A 17,869-nucleotide genomic window follows, 5' to 3' on the forward strand; every position below is an offset into this window, starting at 1 on the left:
GGCTGGAAGCCGCCCTGAGTCGTGTCCGTCCCATCCCCCCGGTAGAAATATCTGAAATAAATAAATAAATAAACCGTCTTCAAAGGCAGCCCCAAGTGGGAGGCATTACAGTAGTCCATTCTGGATGTAACTAAGGCATGGACCACCATGGCCAAGTCAGGCTTTTCGAGGTAAAGTCGCAGCTAGTGCACAAGTTTTAACTGTGCGAAGGTCCTCCCAGCCACCACAGACACCATAATTCTTGCTGAACTAATAAAAGCAGGGCAGGGGGTGTGGATGCTTAATTCTTCAATAGTGATTATGAAAGTTAAAACTCCCCAAGGAGAGAGGACTAGGCAGGGAAAGGATGACTTTAGGACTAAGGGATCTATGTGGATTCGCTTTGTGTGCCTCTCTGCTCCCAAACCCCCAAGAAACCAGTTGCCCCATGAGAGACTGCGAGAAGCAGCCTCTTCAGTGTTTTCGGCTCTCCCATTCCCCAACCCCAGAGTCAAAACAGGAGCCGTACTGCCGCAGAGGTCGCCAAAGATGTAATAGCACTGCTCCGAGAAGGTGATCTTGTTGACAGTGTGCCGGATGTAGCCAGCCTTCAGCAGGTTGCTGGCATACTTGCGGGATTCTCGCCGGTCTGTGAAGCCTTCCACGTGGTGGTAGAGCCAATCCACCACGTCAGAGCCTGTCAACAGAGAGAAGCAATGGGGACTCAACAAGGAGACTGAGTGAGGGAAGGAAATAGGAGATGAGAACCTTCTTCAGCTAACCCCCAAGTCACAGAAAACTCAATCTGCATCTCCAGTCTGTTCGGTAGGACTTGTTCCCAGATAACAGTGCACAGCAAAAGGATATTATAAAATTGAATTATTTTTAACACTTGTGAATATCAATATGGATTGGCATTATGGAATATATGAAATCTGCATTAAATATCCTTATTCCTAAATCATTTTTTCTCTATGATAGCTAGGGAACAGAAATATGTCAGGTATGGATGGATGGGTTTATTTATTAAAACATTTCTATTCCTTCCTACAGCCAATCTATATAAATAAAAATGTAATGTTCGTTTGTGGGATTAACAGAACTCAAAAACCACTGGGCGAATTGACACCAAATTTGGACACAAGACACCTAACAACCCAATGTATGTCCTTCACTAAAAAAAAACAAAACTGATTTTGTCATTTGAGAGTTGTAGTTGCTGGGATTTATAGTTCACCTACAATCAAAGAGCATTCTGAACCCCACCAACGATGGAATTGAACCAGTCTTGGCACACAGTTCTCCCATGACCAACAAAAAATACTGGAAGGGTTTGGTGGGCGGTGTCCTTTGGTTTTGGAGTTGTAGTTCACCTACATCCAGAGATCACTGTGGACTCAAACAACGATGGAACTGGACCAAATATTCCATATGCCCAAATATTCCATATGCCCAAATATGAATACAGATGGAGTTTGGGGGAAGTAGACCTTGACATTTGGGAGTTGTAGTTACTGGGATTTATAGTTCACCTACAATCAAAGAGTATTCTGAACCCCACCAACAACAGGATGGGGGCAAACTTCCCACACAGAACCCCCATGAGCAACAGAAAATACTTAAGTCCATCCAGTCCAACTCCCTTCACCAGGACAAGAAAACGTAATCAAAGCCCTCCTGACAGAGAGCCATCCAGCCATAGATATAGAGAGAGATATACGATTCACACACACACAGATATAGTATCGTAGATTTGAAAGAGACCCCTAACGAAGGACAATAATATGTTGCATGTTCCAGAGCAGGCAAACCAGACCATCTCCACATCAACACTGACAAAGGAACAGCAAGAAATACTGTTTACCCAAAAGCAGAAAAACATTACATATATTAGAAACCAACACTTTCTCATTACTTTTCCAGATCACCAGACTGAGCCACAGCAAGGCATGGCAGGGGACGGCTAGTAAATAAATAAATCCAAACCTTTTAAAAAAAGTATTACAATAAAAATAAACTGCATTCTAAAAACACATTGAACTACATAAAGCTTGAAACAAGTTAAAACTGTTGGGATTCAACTCCACACAGTCCAAGTTTCAAGTCCTCTGTCGGTTTGGTGAGTTGAGTGAGTGTTTGTGTTATGGAAACCTTGTTCTTGTTAATAGTGCAACCATATTATTTTACTACAAAGAAAAGCCTCCTATGGAAGAGATAACATTAGTCTGTGTGTTTTCTTTTTACTACTTTTGGCTACTGGTGCTGGGTCACACTGCTGCTAAAAAGTTACTCTGCTATATACTTATGAGGAGGGTCTTTTGTTAGTAAGCCCACTCGCCCAATGTTGCAACTCAGGGTAGTTTTCACCTTGCTCCCAGACACCACCACACCAAAGCTGTAGGTTTTGTAGTTTATTGAGAAAAAGACAAAATCAAAACAAAGTATAAGAAATGCAAAAGTTCCATAGGCAGGACAAAGGCTTAAATGCAAAGACAAAGATCCCAAGATCCAAAGGCAAAAACATGAAGCATAATCTTTTAGCAATGGTCAAACAAGAGTCCATGGAAAACAGTTGAAAACAAGGCCCAAATCCCAAACTCAGGAAGCCAGAAGCGTGCTGCTAAAAGCCAAAGTTAATCCACAGAAGTTTGCATGGGAAGAGCTACGTTGGACTGACAGCCCCTGCTTGTCAGCTACAAGGATAAATACCCTTTGCAGACATGAACGCATTGCGTTGACCTTTGGCACCCTTGGCTTCTCGCTTGCTAGCCAAGCGAGTGCTTCTCCGGAGCCTTAATTGCAGACAATCTTGCCTGCTCATTAATTCATTATCTTCAAGGCTATGTAACCCCTTCTCTTGGTCCAGCTGGACCGGATCATGGTGGAGAGGAAAAGATGTCTCCACCTGGCCGTGTGGGAATTCACTCTCGTTATCAGTCACACTAACATTCCTTTCCCCTGGGAACTGACTTGACTCCTTCAGCAGCCCCACCATCAGCCCTGTCTGAAGCATGTACAGAAATCTGTAACCCATCATCCTCATCCTGTAGGAATTCTGGCTCAGAAGGCCCAAAGAGCTCAGTTTCAGACTCAGAGTCAAGCTGAGTCACAACACTCAACAACTTCATCTGCATAAAGCGTTTTGAATATTCTAATACTCTTGCCTCTAATAATGGTTATAGTAATGCACTTACCAATAAAAGCATTGGGGATGGTGATCTTCAGCCACATACGGTCGCGTACCTCTAAGCCTGACTCAGGCGAGGCCATGGCTTTGACAATGGTGGCCATATCACTGTGGATGGACAGGTGAAAATCATCGAGGCCTGTGGGTTGGACGGAGGGAAGGGAGGCAGAGATGAGAGGGGACGGAAAGGCCGAGGAGAGCACATGGAGGTGCTACACACAGAGGGAATGGGGGCCAGGGACCAATACATCACAGGCACACCTTAGGAGCCATTCGTTTCTACAGTCCCTCTCTGAGCTAGGCAGCAACCAGCCTCAAAAAGCTGCAGCATCTCCTGCTGAGTGAGAAGGTTCAGAGCTCTGATTTGCCTTTTTCCCATGGATTGTCATCAGCTCCAGTCTTACAACAATTTTCACTGATAACTACAATATCTATAGACATCAACCCTACGTATGTTTCTACTTGCCTGGAGAAAATTCCAGGTAGTTAGTCTAGGCCTTTCAATGGCCATCCTGCCAGGCAATACTACAGCATGAGCTATCCACAGACATCTCACTATGTATAGCAGGGGTTCTCAAACTATGGCCCGGGGGCCGGATGCGGCCCTTCAAGGTCATTTACCCGGCCCTCGCTCAGGGTCAACCTAAGTCTGAAATGGCTTGAAAGCACACAACAACAACAACAACAACAACAACAATCCTATCTCATCAGCCAAAAGCAGGCCCACACTTCCCATTGAAATACTAATAAGTTTATATTTGTTAAAATTGTTCAATTTAATTATTGTATTGTTTTTAAGTGGGTTTTTTGTGCTACAAATAAGATATGTGTAGTGTGCATAGGAATTCATTCATTATTTTTTTCAGATTATAATCCGGCCCTCCAACAGTCTGAGGGACTGTGACCTGGCCCTCTGTTTAAAAAGTTTGAGGACCCCTGATGTATAATATCCAGTCAAAATCACACCAGAGGTCACCTCAGGAAGACATCTGCCTCCAGTTCAGTTGGATGTCTGCATTATTTCTTTACTGCAAATTCACATGATTTCCAACTAACACTCTGCCCTTTCTTTATTCCTGAGCTACACTTTGGAAAAGAAATGCACTTTTCTGTGTTGTGTATCACATCTGCATCACATGGAAGGAAATCAGCATGGCATCCAATTCAACACTCTGACCAACCTGTGGGCTGTTCCAGAACTGTTCATCTCCTTCAGTAAGCAATTGTTTTAAATAAGGACTCCCTGTTCTTCAACCCCATAACACCCCATTATTTCAACCCACTTAATGACTGCAATGCTTCTCCAGGTTGGGCAGCACTCTATTCACTTCTGTATTGTGGTGATGACCAACCTGCTGGATGCTCATATAATAATGTGTCCAATTTTCAGGATTCTATTGCTCTTGGAAACCACCTGATTCTCCAACTAATCATGACAACACAACAGGAGTGCTCATTACTCCAGAAAAAGTAACAATCCAATGCTACAAACCAGGCATGGGCAAATTTTGGCCTTCCAGGTGTTTTGGACTTCAACTCCCACAATTCCTAATGGCCTATAGGCTGTTAGGAATTGTGAGAGTTGAAGTCCAAAACACTGGAAGGCCAAAATTTGCCCATGCCTGCTATAAAAAAAACTAGCAAACTACTTCCTATTTAGCCAAGCTTTTTGGGGATTCTTCCATGTCCTGTTTTCTCTTCTAGCTTTCCCTGTATCTCTCTTCTCGTTTTCCATTTTTAGTTTTAGCCAGTACAGAGGTCTGTCTTCCAACCCTCAAATTGGGTTTCTGCCCCTGTGCATGTATTGCTCCTATCAGGCATGGTGCGTGGGCGACTGGAAGCCAGGCAGGGGTGGGGAGCACACAGGCACAGAGACTTACGCTCGGTTTCTGGGATGGAGCTGGTGATGGAGGAGCTGGTGGAAGTGATTGTACTCATGGATGGGCTCATACCGTACGCTGGGTAGGTGCCAGTCATCGCCGCAGTGTGGGAAACCCAGGCAGCTGGGTCAATGGGTCGTATGGGCTCACCTAGAGGGAAGACATGGCGGCGTGTGAGGAAGTCCCCTCCTCGAGAGTGAGGAAGCCCCCCACATCGAAGCCAACGCCTCTGGGCAGCCCTGTCCTCCCCCAGCATCAACCGGGACTCACCCGGATCGGAGCATGGAGAGTCTGGCCCAGCCCAGATCCGCTGGGGAGCAACTGGGGGAGAAAGAAGAGAGGAAGGATCAGCAAGAGGAAGAGAATAGTAGGAGGAGAAGCTGTCCTGGCATGGATGAGAGAGCAAAAAAGCTTCAGCTGGGTCTTGTTCTCATTAGTCATGTGCATTCGGGCCAAAAGGCATACCTTTTTCAGGTCCGTTTTCATCTGACCCTCATTTTGTTTACCAGAAAGTTACCCGAACGGGGAGTGGTGTTTTCTGTTTAATTCGGCAGAGATTCAGCCCATTGGCTACAATGGGAAACTTTAAAAGTTCAATCCTCAGCCATTTTAAGGCCTATCTGCATGAAACCCACCTCAGCTGTAGACCTGTCAAGCTTCAAAACAATTCACAAAATTCTTGATGTTTTAGAATTATTTTAAGTTTTAAACATAACATTTTTTAAAAGTAAGACAAACTCCAAGAGAGGGTTCTGGGAATTGTAGTCGCCAGTTGTGTCCATTCTCAGCCAATCAGAACATGGACACCACCAGGCTTTTTATTGGCTGAAAGACACACAGAGAGAAAAACTTCAACTCCCATCATGCTCCGAGAGGAACTTTCAATGGCCACCCTATGCTAGTGCCACTGGGAAAGCGAGTTCTTTCTGGAGGAGGAGGGAATTTTCGAAGAAAAAAATGGGGGAGTCTTCTTCTGCCGGGGAGAGAAAAAGACACCACAGATCCACCTGCCTCGGGTACTTTGTGGACTTAACTTTTTCCAAAAATATCATCTCTATGAATTTGTTTCACTGGTCTTTTCGTCTCTCTCTTCCCCTTACAGTTTTTGGAAATTACACGAAAATGGCCCTCCGAAAACTACACATTTTTGCATTAACAATGATTTGGGCCCAAGTCTAGTTCCTATATAGCAGTGGTTCTCAGCCTGGGGTCCCCAGATGTTTTGGGCCTAGAACTCCCAGAAATCCCAGCCAGTTTACCAGCTGTTAGGATTTCTGGGAGTTGTAGGCCAAAAACATCTGGGGACCCCAGGTTGAGAACCACTGCTATATAGAAGAGTGGCTTGTCAGTCTGGTGACTTATTGCAAGCAGTGACGTGGAATGAGAGGATTGATTAGACAAGAGGCAGCAGAAAGTGGCAGGGTGAAAAGCCGAAAGAAATAGATGGAAGCGGAGAGGGTCAGAGAAAGAAGGGGTCAGAACTTCTGTGACTGTCTCACCTTTTAAGGAGTAAAGCTTTTCCAGGACTGAACCCCTTCAGGCTGCAGGTGAGGGATTGCACCTAAAAGTCACTCTGCATGTTGAAAGCCTTCTCCTGAACACACTAGTTTCATAGGCACAAGGTATCAATACTCTTCCCTTGTGTAGGAGCATTCCAAACCTAACCCCCACACCTGCATCCTTCTTTGGTACAATCCAGGAAAACGCTGCACACACTGTGCAAAGAAGCCAAGCCAAAGTAAAACCACTTACTCCTAGGCAACGAGAAGCATCCCCTGGGGCTAGGATCCCAACACTTGGCAACTGTCAACGTGATGGGTCTGAAACAGAAACAGAAAGACTCTTGCTGCTACCAGGTCCATTTCATGACACTGCGTTGCATTTAAAAAGTACCAGAGGGAAAAATAACATGGAGAGAATAATAAGAGTTGGGTTCTTACACTACAGAAAAATGGTACAACATATTTCAAGAAACTTTTTTATTCAAAACTAAAAATAACATGCAAATGTGAAATGAGTCCTAGTCCAGTGTTCATATCTGTACACGATATTTGGTCCTTCACAATGTCTTATTTGGGTATAAATAATTATTTAACTGCACTCTGTTTTTCAAAAACTTTTAACCCGCCTTGGAAAACGGCTCGGAAGCTTCAAATAGTCCAATGAGAGGCACCGCCAGGCTAATAACCGGGGCAGCATACAGGGAGCATACAACTCGCATGTTACTGTCAGGTTTTACAATGTATTGTAATGTAATATAGCTGAGTCATGCACTGCTAATAGGCTTCTATTGGAAATGTTGAGTCATGCATTAACTGTATATAGGGAATCATTTGGGGAATGTGTTCTGGCCTAGTCCAGGTGATTGTGAATGATGTAATTCTGGGTCTGAGCTAAGTTAATGAGTTGGGAACCAATCAGAGATTGCTATGTGTAATTGTATAGAATTGTATATAAGGAAGTCATGTAGAGTGTATACTCTCTCCTTGTGCTGTGATGCTGTTTGCCGAAGGCTCTGTGTAATTTATTAAAGGAATCTGTCTGCTTAGACAAGATATAACCGTGTGCTGTGGTAAGTTTGTAATGTCATCTAGACTGGGGGAAAGACAATGGTAAAACTGACAATGGCCAGGCATGTGCTCAAGTGTCTGTAAAAGAGTTCCAGAGTGACTGCAGTTTGTGGGAGCAGTTGACTGAAAATACTGTGCAGGAAGAAGCCACTGGAAAGCGCTGAAGTTGTGCAACTGATCTGCTGCTGAATTGTGAAATTAATCTCAACAGTTACGCCAGCTCCAAGGGCTGCCAGTTTGCTACTGGGCACAATTCAAAGTGCTGGCTTTGGCTTAAAAAGCTCTAAACGGCCCCGGCCCAAATTACCTGTCCGAACGCATCTCTCCCTATGAACCATCGCGGAGATTAAGATCCTCCGGGGAGGCCCTGCTTTCCATCCTGCCATTGTCACAGGCACGATTGGTGGGGACGAGAGACAGGGCCTTCTCGGTGATTGCTCCCCAGCTATGGAACTCCCTTCCTGGTGAGATCAGATCGGCCCTCTCTCTCCTGTCCTTTAGAAGGATGGTAAAAACTTGGCTGTGGGACCAAGCTTTCAGGACAGGGCAATAAAGCAGCAATAGGAAAGATGACCAGGCCAATTAGATTTAATGAGGATGACTAGGATGGTTTTAAATGGTGTATTTTAATATTTTGATAATTTTTTTAATGTTTATATATTATTTGTGGATCTGTGTCCCGGCATTGAATGTTTGCCGTGTATATGCTGTGCTCCACTCTGAGTCCCCTTCGGGGTGAGAAGGACAGAATATAAATGTTTTAAATCTATGTATATAATAAAAGTCAGTGTTTGTACGCGGCGGACAGAAGTGCGGCAAACGGAAGTGCGGCGGATTGGCTGCCACTGTGGTACTATTTGCATATGGTCTCTGATTGGCCAGCCTGAAAGTTCCAAGATTCTGAGGTGACAAGAGAGCAGAGAAAAAGGCCTTAGGCTGTGTCAGAAAATTACCAATACAGACCAAACTTGGCACACAGAGCCCGCAAGACCCACTCTACATCCTGGTGCTGTTTGGAGGAGGATGGACCATGGATGATGGGACTTGCAGTACCTTCACTCACTTACTGAAACCACTGCCACCCTCATCCAATGACTGATAAAGACCAAACTTGGCACACAGAACCCCCATGACCCACTCTATATCCTGCTGCTGTTTGGAGGAGGGTGGACCATGGATGATGGGACTTCAAGTACCTTCACTCACTTCCTGAAAACAATGCAACCGTCATCCAATGACCAATAAAGACCAAACTTGGCATACAGAACCGCCATTACCCACTTTCTCTAATAACCCGAGCAGCACCGGGTCCCCAAACTAGTAAATAAATAAAAAGGAAGGCCACTAAATGAATACATAATCTGTAAGTATGTGTGTTTTTAACTCCAGGGAACCTTTCGTAGTCAACCTGAAACGTTAACTCTATTGTCTGTTCTGTAGTGCAACCAGAAGAAATTATGGCTGGTGCCATTCTCCTTGCCCTTTGCTCTTACCAGAACTATGCAGCATTGGGCTGTTCTTCTAGAATTCTATTTCTGAATCTCTGGTGCTGAAACGCACCATCTGCACTCCAAGCTACTCTCAGAATTCACAAAGGGGAGATGATTTAAATGATGCGGATTTCTATTATCACCAGATGGTCCATAGCATTTGAGCCTGCACAACGAGGTGTCTCAAAAAAGAAGAGACAGCAAAGTACGACATGGGGAAAAAGGAAAATGCCTTACCCAGGCTTGTGTACAATTTCCCTCAGCACTCTCACAGCATCGTCATTGCTCATGTTCTCAAAGTTGATATCGTTCACCTGCAGAGAGATAATATGTGTAAGCTCCACATAAAAGTGTGGTTCACAAAGAAACACTGGAAGCTGCCATTAATTTGTCTATCCAAATAATAGCTATCATGACTGGAAAAGGCTCTCTGAGACTTCACAAAGAAGTCATCTGCAGCCTTATTGATCCAGGAGATGCAAGAAAATGAGCTTGACAGCAGTGGATGCAAATGATGCGCTCTAACATTCAGCTATAGCAGTGGTTCCCAAAATTTGGGCCTCCGGGTGTTTTGGACTTCAGCTCCCACAATTCCTAACAGCTGGTAAGATGGCTGGGATGTCTGGGAGTTGAAGTCCAAAACACCTGGAGGCCCAAAGGTTGGGAACCACTGAGCAACAGCCTCTCTCTTCAAGCAGCACTCTTTCTTGATGCTTATCATTAGATAAATTACAAGCTTCTGGACTCTTTACAAAATAAAAATTCAGAAGTTTTCATTGGGACAAAGACAATACAACTTAAGCATCTCTTGTCTGGATTACCAAGATACTCCAAAACCCAAAAATTGTCCATGTGAGTGGCTTCGATAGCAAAACAGTTGCTTTTTTACGCTTCATATAGTGTATATAGACTTTATTTTTTTCACAAAAGTATTGACAATATTGTGTATAAAATTATCTTCAGATTATGTGTATAAAGTGTATGTGAAACCTAGCTGATTTTTGTGTTTAGACTTAAGTCCCATCTCCAAGATATCTCATATTGGACACATATGCAAATAAAACATTCCAGAATATTTTAAAAATCCAAAATATACTTCGTTCCAGGCATTTCAGACAAGGAATATTCAACCTATACCGTCTGTGGTGGGTGGTTGTGGTAAAGTACAACTTGAAAGTGCTTGCACTCAACCCACAATGCCACTGTGGGCTGCACTGCATGTTCCCACAACAGAATTTTTAAAAAACCACACACTTACAAATTTGCGTAGGAATTGATCTTTATGACTAAAGTAAGATGCATGGGGACCACGTACCTTCTACTAAAAAAAGAACTACACTTCCACATACAGATATAAATACATCACTGTAATCCAGCAATGCAGAAGCAAAAGAAGAGCAAACCACTGACCACCTGCTGCAATGCAACCTGAGCCCCGCCACATGCACAATGGAGGACTTTCTTGCAGCAACACCAGAGGCACTCCAAGTGGCCTGATACTGGTCAAAGGACATTTAATCAACTACCAAGCTTGCAAACTCTGTTTTGTCTGTTTGTTAAATTTTTGTTTAAAATGTAATACAATTTTCAGGTAGATACTGACACAATAAATAAAAAGCAGCAAAAGATACTGCAATTTAATTTTTGGCACCACTATCAAATTACAAAGGAGGTTATTGGGAACTGTGTATTGTCCTTTCTGGTTTACAGATTCACAGCAGTATTTAAGCCACTGTGATTATCTTGGTCACCACTCAAGCAGGGAGCTTTGAAATGGTTGAACAGAAGCTCTCCAAAGCTTTAGGTGCTCTTACCGCTTATTACAGGGGAAACCAGCTGATTCCTAATCCATCTAAAACACAGACGTGTGCTTTTCACCTTAAGAATAGACAAGCACCTCGAGCTCTGAGCATCACCTGGGAAAGAACCCCACTGGAGCATTGCAGCACACTAAAATACCTGGGAATCATTCTAGGCTGTGTTCTGACTTACAAGAAGCACTGCTTGAGTATCAAACAAAAAGTGGGTGCTTTATTGTACAAAAGCTGACTGGCACAACCTGGGGATCACAATCAGACACAATGAAGACATCTGCCCTTGCACTTTGCCACTCTGCTGCTGAATATGTATGGCCAGTGTGGAAAACATCTCACCAAGTGGATGTGGCTCTTAATGAGAGATGCCACATTATCACAGGATGTCCAAGCCCTACACCATTGGAGAAATCACACTGTTTAGCCCAGGGGTCCTCAAGCTTTTTAAGCAGAGGGCCAGGTCACAGTCCCTCAAACTGCTGGAGGGATGGATTATAATTTGAAAAAAAACATGAATGAATTCCTATACACACTGCACATATCTTATTTGTAGTTCAAAAAACACTTAAAACAATACAATAATTAAAATGAAGAACAATTTTGACAAATATAAACATATTAGTATTTCAATGGGAAGCGTGGGCCTGCTGTTGGCTGATGAGATAGGATTGTTGTTGTTGTTGTTGTGTGCTTTCAAGACTTAGGTTGCCCCTGAGCGAGGGCCGGGTAAATGACCTTGGAGGGTCGTATCTGGCTGAGACTAGGTGAGAAACTCTCTCCTAGGCACACAGAAGAAGACAGTGACTGCACTCTGGCACCAGGAGATGCAGAGCCAACCTTAAGAAATGGGGCTACAAAGGGGAGTCCATGACATGCTAGTGTGGAAAAGAGCAAACCACAGACCATTTACTCCAATGCACAAAGGAAGGCCTTCTTACCGCGACACCAAAGGCACTCCAAGTGGCCAGCTTCTAGTCAAAGGAAATTTAGTACATTGCCAAACTTTTAACTTCATTTGTGGTTTTTCTATACATTATTGCTGCATTCTCCATTTGCATCTGACATGATAAATAAAAATCTTGGTGACTCAGTGCTCCCTGTCATTCTCTATAGAACTGCCAATGTCACCCTTGCAAGACATCCACAAACTCTGGCTTTCTCCCTCTCATTTATACTGTAGGGAGAGGCAACATGCATGTCTTTGCCAAGGGCTACTGATAATCTTTCCATTCATCTCCTAATTATCCCTTCAATTTGAGCTCAGATAACAACAGTATCTGGTGATACGAAGACAGGTGTTTCCTTTAAAAGCAAAACTCTAGAAAACCTGTCTTCTTTTGTACTTTGTTTTTAGGAAGGTACCTGTAGCAGCATATCTCCTGGCTCAATTCTTCCATCTGCTGCCACAGCACCTCCTTTCATGATGGAACCGATGTAGATGCCACCATCACCACGCTCATTGCTCTGTCCAACAATGGAAATACCCAGGAAATTGTATTTCTCTGCAGAAAAGAGGAGTGAGCAGTTTAGAATAGCATCCAACCTAGTTCAATCAAGACAAGTGAAAAAATGGAAAAGCTATTAAGCCACAGCTTATTAAACTGTGGATATCGATACCAAATGGGGTCCCCTTGGCTCAGTGTTGGGATCACAAAAAAATTGGGAACAATAAAAGGAAGCTGACTAACTAGCTATTTTAGACATTATTTTTGTACCCCCGCCTCCATCTCCCCGAAGGGACTCGGGGCATCTTACATATGGCACAAGGTGCCTAAAACAACGCATAAAATGAACACACAGCACAATACAAAAAAGTAAAACCAGAACAATGCACAATAAGCTATGGAACCAACAATGTTCAGTGTTTACAATGAATTCTGCAGAAAATACTTTAGTTGTTCTTCATAAAAAGGAAAATCAGCCTATTTAGAAAGTCTAGGAAATACGATAGAATAACTTCATTGACATTGTACATTACAATGAAATTAAATTCACCCATGCTGGTTTATTATGAGCAAATGTTTTATTTTTCTACCTATATGCCAGGGTCACCAAAATATATTGAACAGAAAGGGATAGTAAGTGATTTTTTAAAAGCAGCAATGTACTGCTTACAGTATTTTCAAATGGCAAAAAATGGAACCATGAAAACATGAAAAAATGGATGATCAGTCTAAATTATAATTCTCTATCAGTACATTATATTGGTAAATTATAAAAATAAAACCTGATAAATGTCAGACATTGCCAGAAAAAATGTAAAGGACCCTTGTATATTATAGAATAGTTTTTGTGAGAGAAGAAACTGAAGTGGCTTGCCCTTTTTAAAGTCAGAACTTAATCATGAAGCTGTGTACATAACATTGTAAGGAGGATAAACACAATTAAGTGTAGAAGTATCAGGCCTTTGGAGGAGATGGGGGTGGCAAAATGCAGACGGACAATTCTCTAACACCAGAAGTGACTTGCAGTTTCCTCAAGTCGCTTCTGACACAATTAAAAAATGTGACATTAAAACAACCATCAAGATATTCATTATTAAAAGAGTTCTTGAAAGAAAGCACTGATGTTTAAAACTGTGGAATACAAAATGAAGAAACATGGGATTTGGAAATAGTTATAATATATTTCTGGTGTTTTCCTAGTAATGCAAAAGGACTTATAAAGCAGGCAGTTTTTTATAGAACGAATGTATTTTTATTTAACCACTAGCTGTACCCAGCACGCTTTGCTGTGGCCAACCTTCCCTCCCTCTTTCTCTCCTTTCTTTCTCTTCTTCCCTTCCTCCCTCCCCCTTTTTTTCCTTCCTTCTCTCCTTCCCCTTTTTCTTTCTCTTCTTTCTTTTTTCTTTCTTTCTTCTCTACCTATTTTCTACCTATTCTTCCTTCTTTCCCCTCCCTTCTTCTTTCTCTTCTTTCTTTCTTCTCTATCTATTCTCTACCTATTCTTCCTTCTTTCCCCTCCCTTTTTCTTTCTCTTCTTTCTTTCTTCTCTACCTATTCCCTACCTATTCTTCCTTCCTTCCCCTCCCTTTTTCTTTCTCTTCTTTCTTTCTTTCTTCTCTATTCTCTACCTATTCTTCCTTCCTTCCCCTCCTTTTTTCTTTCTCTTCTTTCTTTTTTCTCTACCTATTCTTTCTTCTCTACCTATTCTTGGACTGTAACTCCCAGCAGTCTTCCTGATTGAGCTATCTACCTACTATCTATCTTCATCAAATCTATCTATCTTATCTATTTGGAGGATTGCTGGGAGTTGCAGCCCAGGAATAGGAAATAGGAAATATGTATGGATTGGGATGCTCTTAAAGAAATCCAAGAAGAAGCAAGCTTGCAGCTTGGAAGCAGTGCATTTAGAGCATCTTCCTCCCCTAGAGGATGCTGGGAACTGTCATTTCAACACATGTGCTGTATCATCATCTAGCGTTTTTGGGTTTTCAAGTCCTTTCCTCTATATTTTGGGAGGGGTTAATGAGTGATGGTCACTCAATGGTCTGTTAGGGGTGTAGTGTCCAAATTTCCTGTCAATTTGTCCAGTGGTTTTTGAGTTATGTTAATCCCACAAACAAACATTACATTTTTATTTATATAGATTTTATTCTGCCTTTCCTTTGTTCATGGAAGCTTACAGTAAGGCAAGACTAAATATTTGGTTTAATTTAATCCAATATTCCTTTTCTACTTTTTTAAAAGCACACCCATTTGATTACATGGATCATTTGGCCACATCAAGCTCAAAAGAGAACAGCACAAATGCCTTCCTAATTCTAAGTTTTCCTAGTTTCTTTTATCCAGCAGTCAGATCAAAGGGCCAATTGAGGGCGAAGACACTTCAACCAACGACATGGAGAGATGGAGACACTTTGACAATGTTTTTAAAAGCTATGTATGATTTTTTATGTTTTTATTTTGCCGTTAGTATTTTAAAGTATTTATGATTGTTTTAATTTGTTGTGACTGCACCGGCATCGACTTAAATCAAGACATAGTTTTCTAAGATCTACAGAGACACTCGCTGGAACAACTCAGCAAGCGAGAGTCCAAAAGTGGCAGGCTCAAACCCAAAACCTCAATCAGTCACTGATACCAAATGAGAGACTCCCCCCTGGACACACAGAAAACTGGGCGACTTGGAAGGTGCTGAACAGACTGCGCTCTGGCACCACGAGATGCAGAGCCAACCTCAAGAAATGGGGCTACAAAGAAGAATCCATGACATGCGAGTGTGGAGAAGAGCAAACCACAGACCACCTGCTGCAATGCACCCTGAGCCCTGCTACATGCACAATGGAGGACCTTCTTGTAGCAACACCAGAGGCACTCCAAGTGGCCAGATACTGGTCAAAGGACATTTAATCAACTACCAAACTCGCAAATTCTGTATTTTGTCTGTTTGTTTGTTTTATTCTGTTAGAAATGTAATATAATTGACTGGTTGCCCTGACATGACAAATAAATAAACTGCTCCAAGTCACCCTTGGACTGAGAGGAGCAGTATATAAATGTAGTAAAATAATGAATAAATAAATAAATACTCACCCATGTTTAGGGTGACTGTGATAATATTCAGCGACATGGTGGAATCAGTGATGCTGCTGAAGGACGAGGACTAAAACAGAAGGAACAAGAATGTGATCAAGGAAACAACTGGATTTTAACCCACTGATAGGGAGTTGGGCTCAGCTCCAAAATTTGTGAGGTAATGTCTGGCATCATCACCACCCAAAGACGTTCCCCAGACTTCTCACCCGCTCAATACGTGGTACTTTCTGTTTCCGCCGACGTCGCTTGTGCCTTCTCATCAGGCGGGAGGCACTGCTCTGTTCTGTGGAGCTGCTAAGCCTACAATGCAAAGAGGCACAGGTTTACTAACAGGAAAAGCACAACACTGGAAAGCAATGAAACATATCAATGTCAGAGCCCAGGAACAAGGTTAGAAATGGCCAGAGGGCCTCAGCAAGACAGAGCTACCCCATTCAATAGGTACCAAATCATCCCTTACAACAGGCATCGGCAAACTTTGGCTCTCCAAGCGATTTGGATTTCAACTCCCACAATTCCTAACAACTAATAGAGAAGCAGAGTAGACTCAAAAATTCCAGAAGAAATGTACCAACTGAGGTAGGAAGGTGAAGGTAATTTTGTTCTTTGAGAATTAGGGGGTTTGTTTGGGAGGGGGGGGTGTTGTGACTCAGCTGGCACCACAGACACAGATTGGTAGTGTTGTGACTCAGATGGGGTATCAGAGTGACTCTGACGAGGATGATGGGATTCAGGTTCACAATCAGGTTCAAAATGTTCCCGTTGTAGACAATGAGGAACAGGGTGTGCAAGTTCAGTTTCCCACAGCGGGGAGTGATGTTTTCGATACTGAAACTGGCCAGGTGCAAATTGACTCAGAAAAGGAGGACAGTTCTCAGCCTGATAATAGGCAGGATAGGCAGGAAGGCAACCAGGCTGACACTAACGAGCAACCTGACCTTGATGAAACGGGAATCTTAGATCGGGCTGACCGTTTGGAACTCAAAGTACGAAGGAGTGTGAGAATAGCCAACAAGAAGGAGGCCAGAGGCCAAAGAAATGCTTTCATGTATTGCAAAGGGTATTAAGCAGCGTGCTTGAAAATAAACCTTTGTCAGAGCAACTTCTCGTTCAACCAAGCAGCTTGTGCTCATTTTCCTGTGTCCATGGTCTTGGGATTTTGTCATGTTCTCATGGGACTTTGTTTCGTTGGTGCCATTTGGAATTCTGCTTTACAGTGCTATGCTTTTATTGATCTCTGGAACATTATTTGCTTTTTAAACTTTTCATCTTTACTTTTTAATAAACTACAAAAACTTCAGTCTGTGTGCAGTTCTGGTGATTTCAGCAAGGTGAATCTATTCTGAGGTGCAACCGGGGGGGGGGGGGGGGAGTTTTGTATACTGTGCTGGTCTTTTATTTATTGTTGCCAGTTTTTAATTAATTATATTTCAAATGGTCTAAATGATTAATTTGTGTATGCTGAAAACTTACACAAATTTAAAAAAATTAGACCATTTAAAATATAATTCATTTGTCTATGCTGCAAATGAGCCCCCAGTGGTGGAGCAGGTTAAAGCGCTGAGCTCCTGAACTTGCTGAACAGAAGGTCAGCAGTTCAAATCCAAGAAGCCGGGTGAGTTCCCTCAGTGAGCCCCCGCTTCTGCCAATCAATCCGTTCAAAAACATGCAAATGTGAGTAGATCAATAGGTACTGCTTCGGCAGGAAAAGGCAAACAGATGCTCCATGCAGTCATGCTGGCCACACGACCAGGAGGTGTCTACGGACAACGCATGCTCCTTGGCTTGGAAACAGAGAAGAGCACCTCCCCCAGAGCTAGAGATGAGCAACACCTCCAGAGCTGGAAATGAAAGGAGAAGCTTTTGCCTCTGTTTGTGTATTTGTCTCTCATTGTATTTCATTGCAACAAGGGCACTGAATGTTTGCAATTGTAAACATAAAGAGCAGCATTGGCCCATCGACCCGTCAGATTTTTGAACTTACACTCTCAGAAGTACCAGCCAGTATGACCAATGATCAGAGATTATGCGAATTGAAGAAAGAATGCCTTGATGACACAGGTTCAGAAGAATCACTGCACATACTTGGGTCATAATCTGCTTGATAAAAATTTCGGGATCTGCCTATCTTCATCTTCTTGTACGAACCTTCCTTATTACAACTCAGCTGCCAGTGAGGAGGATTACTGAAGATGGCCCTCAGTTTTACTTTTCCCTTTTGGTAGACTATACCCCTGGTGGTACAACGGGTTAAACCACTGAGCTGCTGAACTTGCTGACCGAAAGGTTGGTGGTTCGAATCTGGGGAGCAGGGTGAGCTCACGATGTTAGTCCCAGCTCCTGCCAACCTAGCAGTTCGAAAACATGCAAATGTGAGGTACTGTTTCGGTGGGAAGGTAACAGCGCTCTCT

General features: G+C 42.9%; 1 protein-coding gene across 6 annotated transcripts in view; it reads right to left on the bottom strand.

Moving 5' to 3' along the window:
* Positions 1 to 17,869, bottom strand: part of DVL3 (dishevelled segment polarity protein 3) — a 76,789-nt gene that overhangs the window by 10,451 nt on the left and 48,469 nt on the right. For 2 of the 6 annotated variants that reach the window (XM_060767358.2, XM_060767359.2), the window contains exons 6-13: positions 15,665 to 15,758; positions 15,456 to 15,525; positions 12,283 to 12,422; positions 9,344 to 9,420; positions 6,799 to 6,866; positions 5,119 to 5,196; positions 3,174 to 3,305; positions 509 to 676 (exon numbers count right to left, since the gene is read on the bottom strand). In XM_060767358.2, coding sequence (XP_060623341.1) covers positions 509 to 676; positions 3,174 to 3,305; positions 5,119 to 5,196; positions 6,799 to 6,866; positions 9,344 to 9,420; positions 12,283 to 12,422; positions 15,456 to 15,525; positions 15,665 to 15,758 — 827 coding nt within the window. Of the gene's footprint in view, positions 1 to 508; positions 677 to 3,173; positions 3,306 to 5,046; positions 5,197 to 5,316; positions 5,368 to 6,798; positions 6,867 to 9,343; positions 9,421 to 12,282; positions 12,423 to 15,455; positions 15,526 to 15,664; positions 15,759 to 17,869 lie in introns of all 6 variants that reach the window. The other 4 variants (XM_060767355.2, XM_060767356.2, XM_060767357.2 and 1 more) reach the window with 3 other exon arrangements.

This window comes from Anolis sagrei, chromosome 3 (assembly GCF_037176765.1).
Source record: "Anolis sagrei isolate rAnoSag1 chromosome 3, rAnoSag1.mat, whole genome shotgun sequence".
In the NCBI taxonomy this organism is placed as follows: domain Eukaryota; kingdom Metazoa; phylum Chordata; class Lepidosauria; order Squamata; family Dactyloidae; genus Anolis; species Anolis sagrei.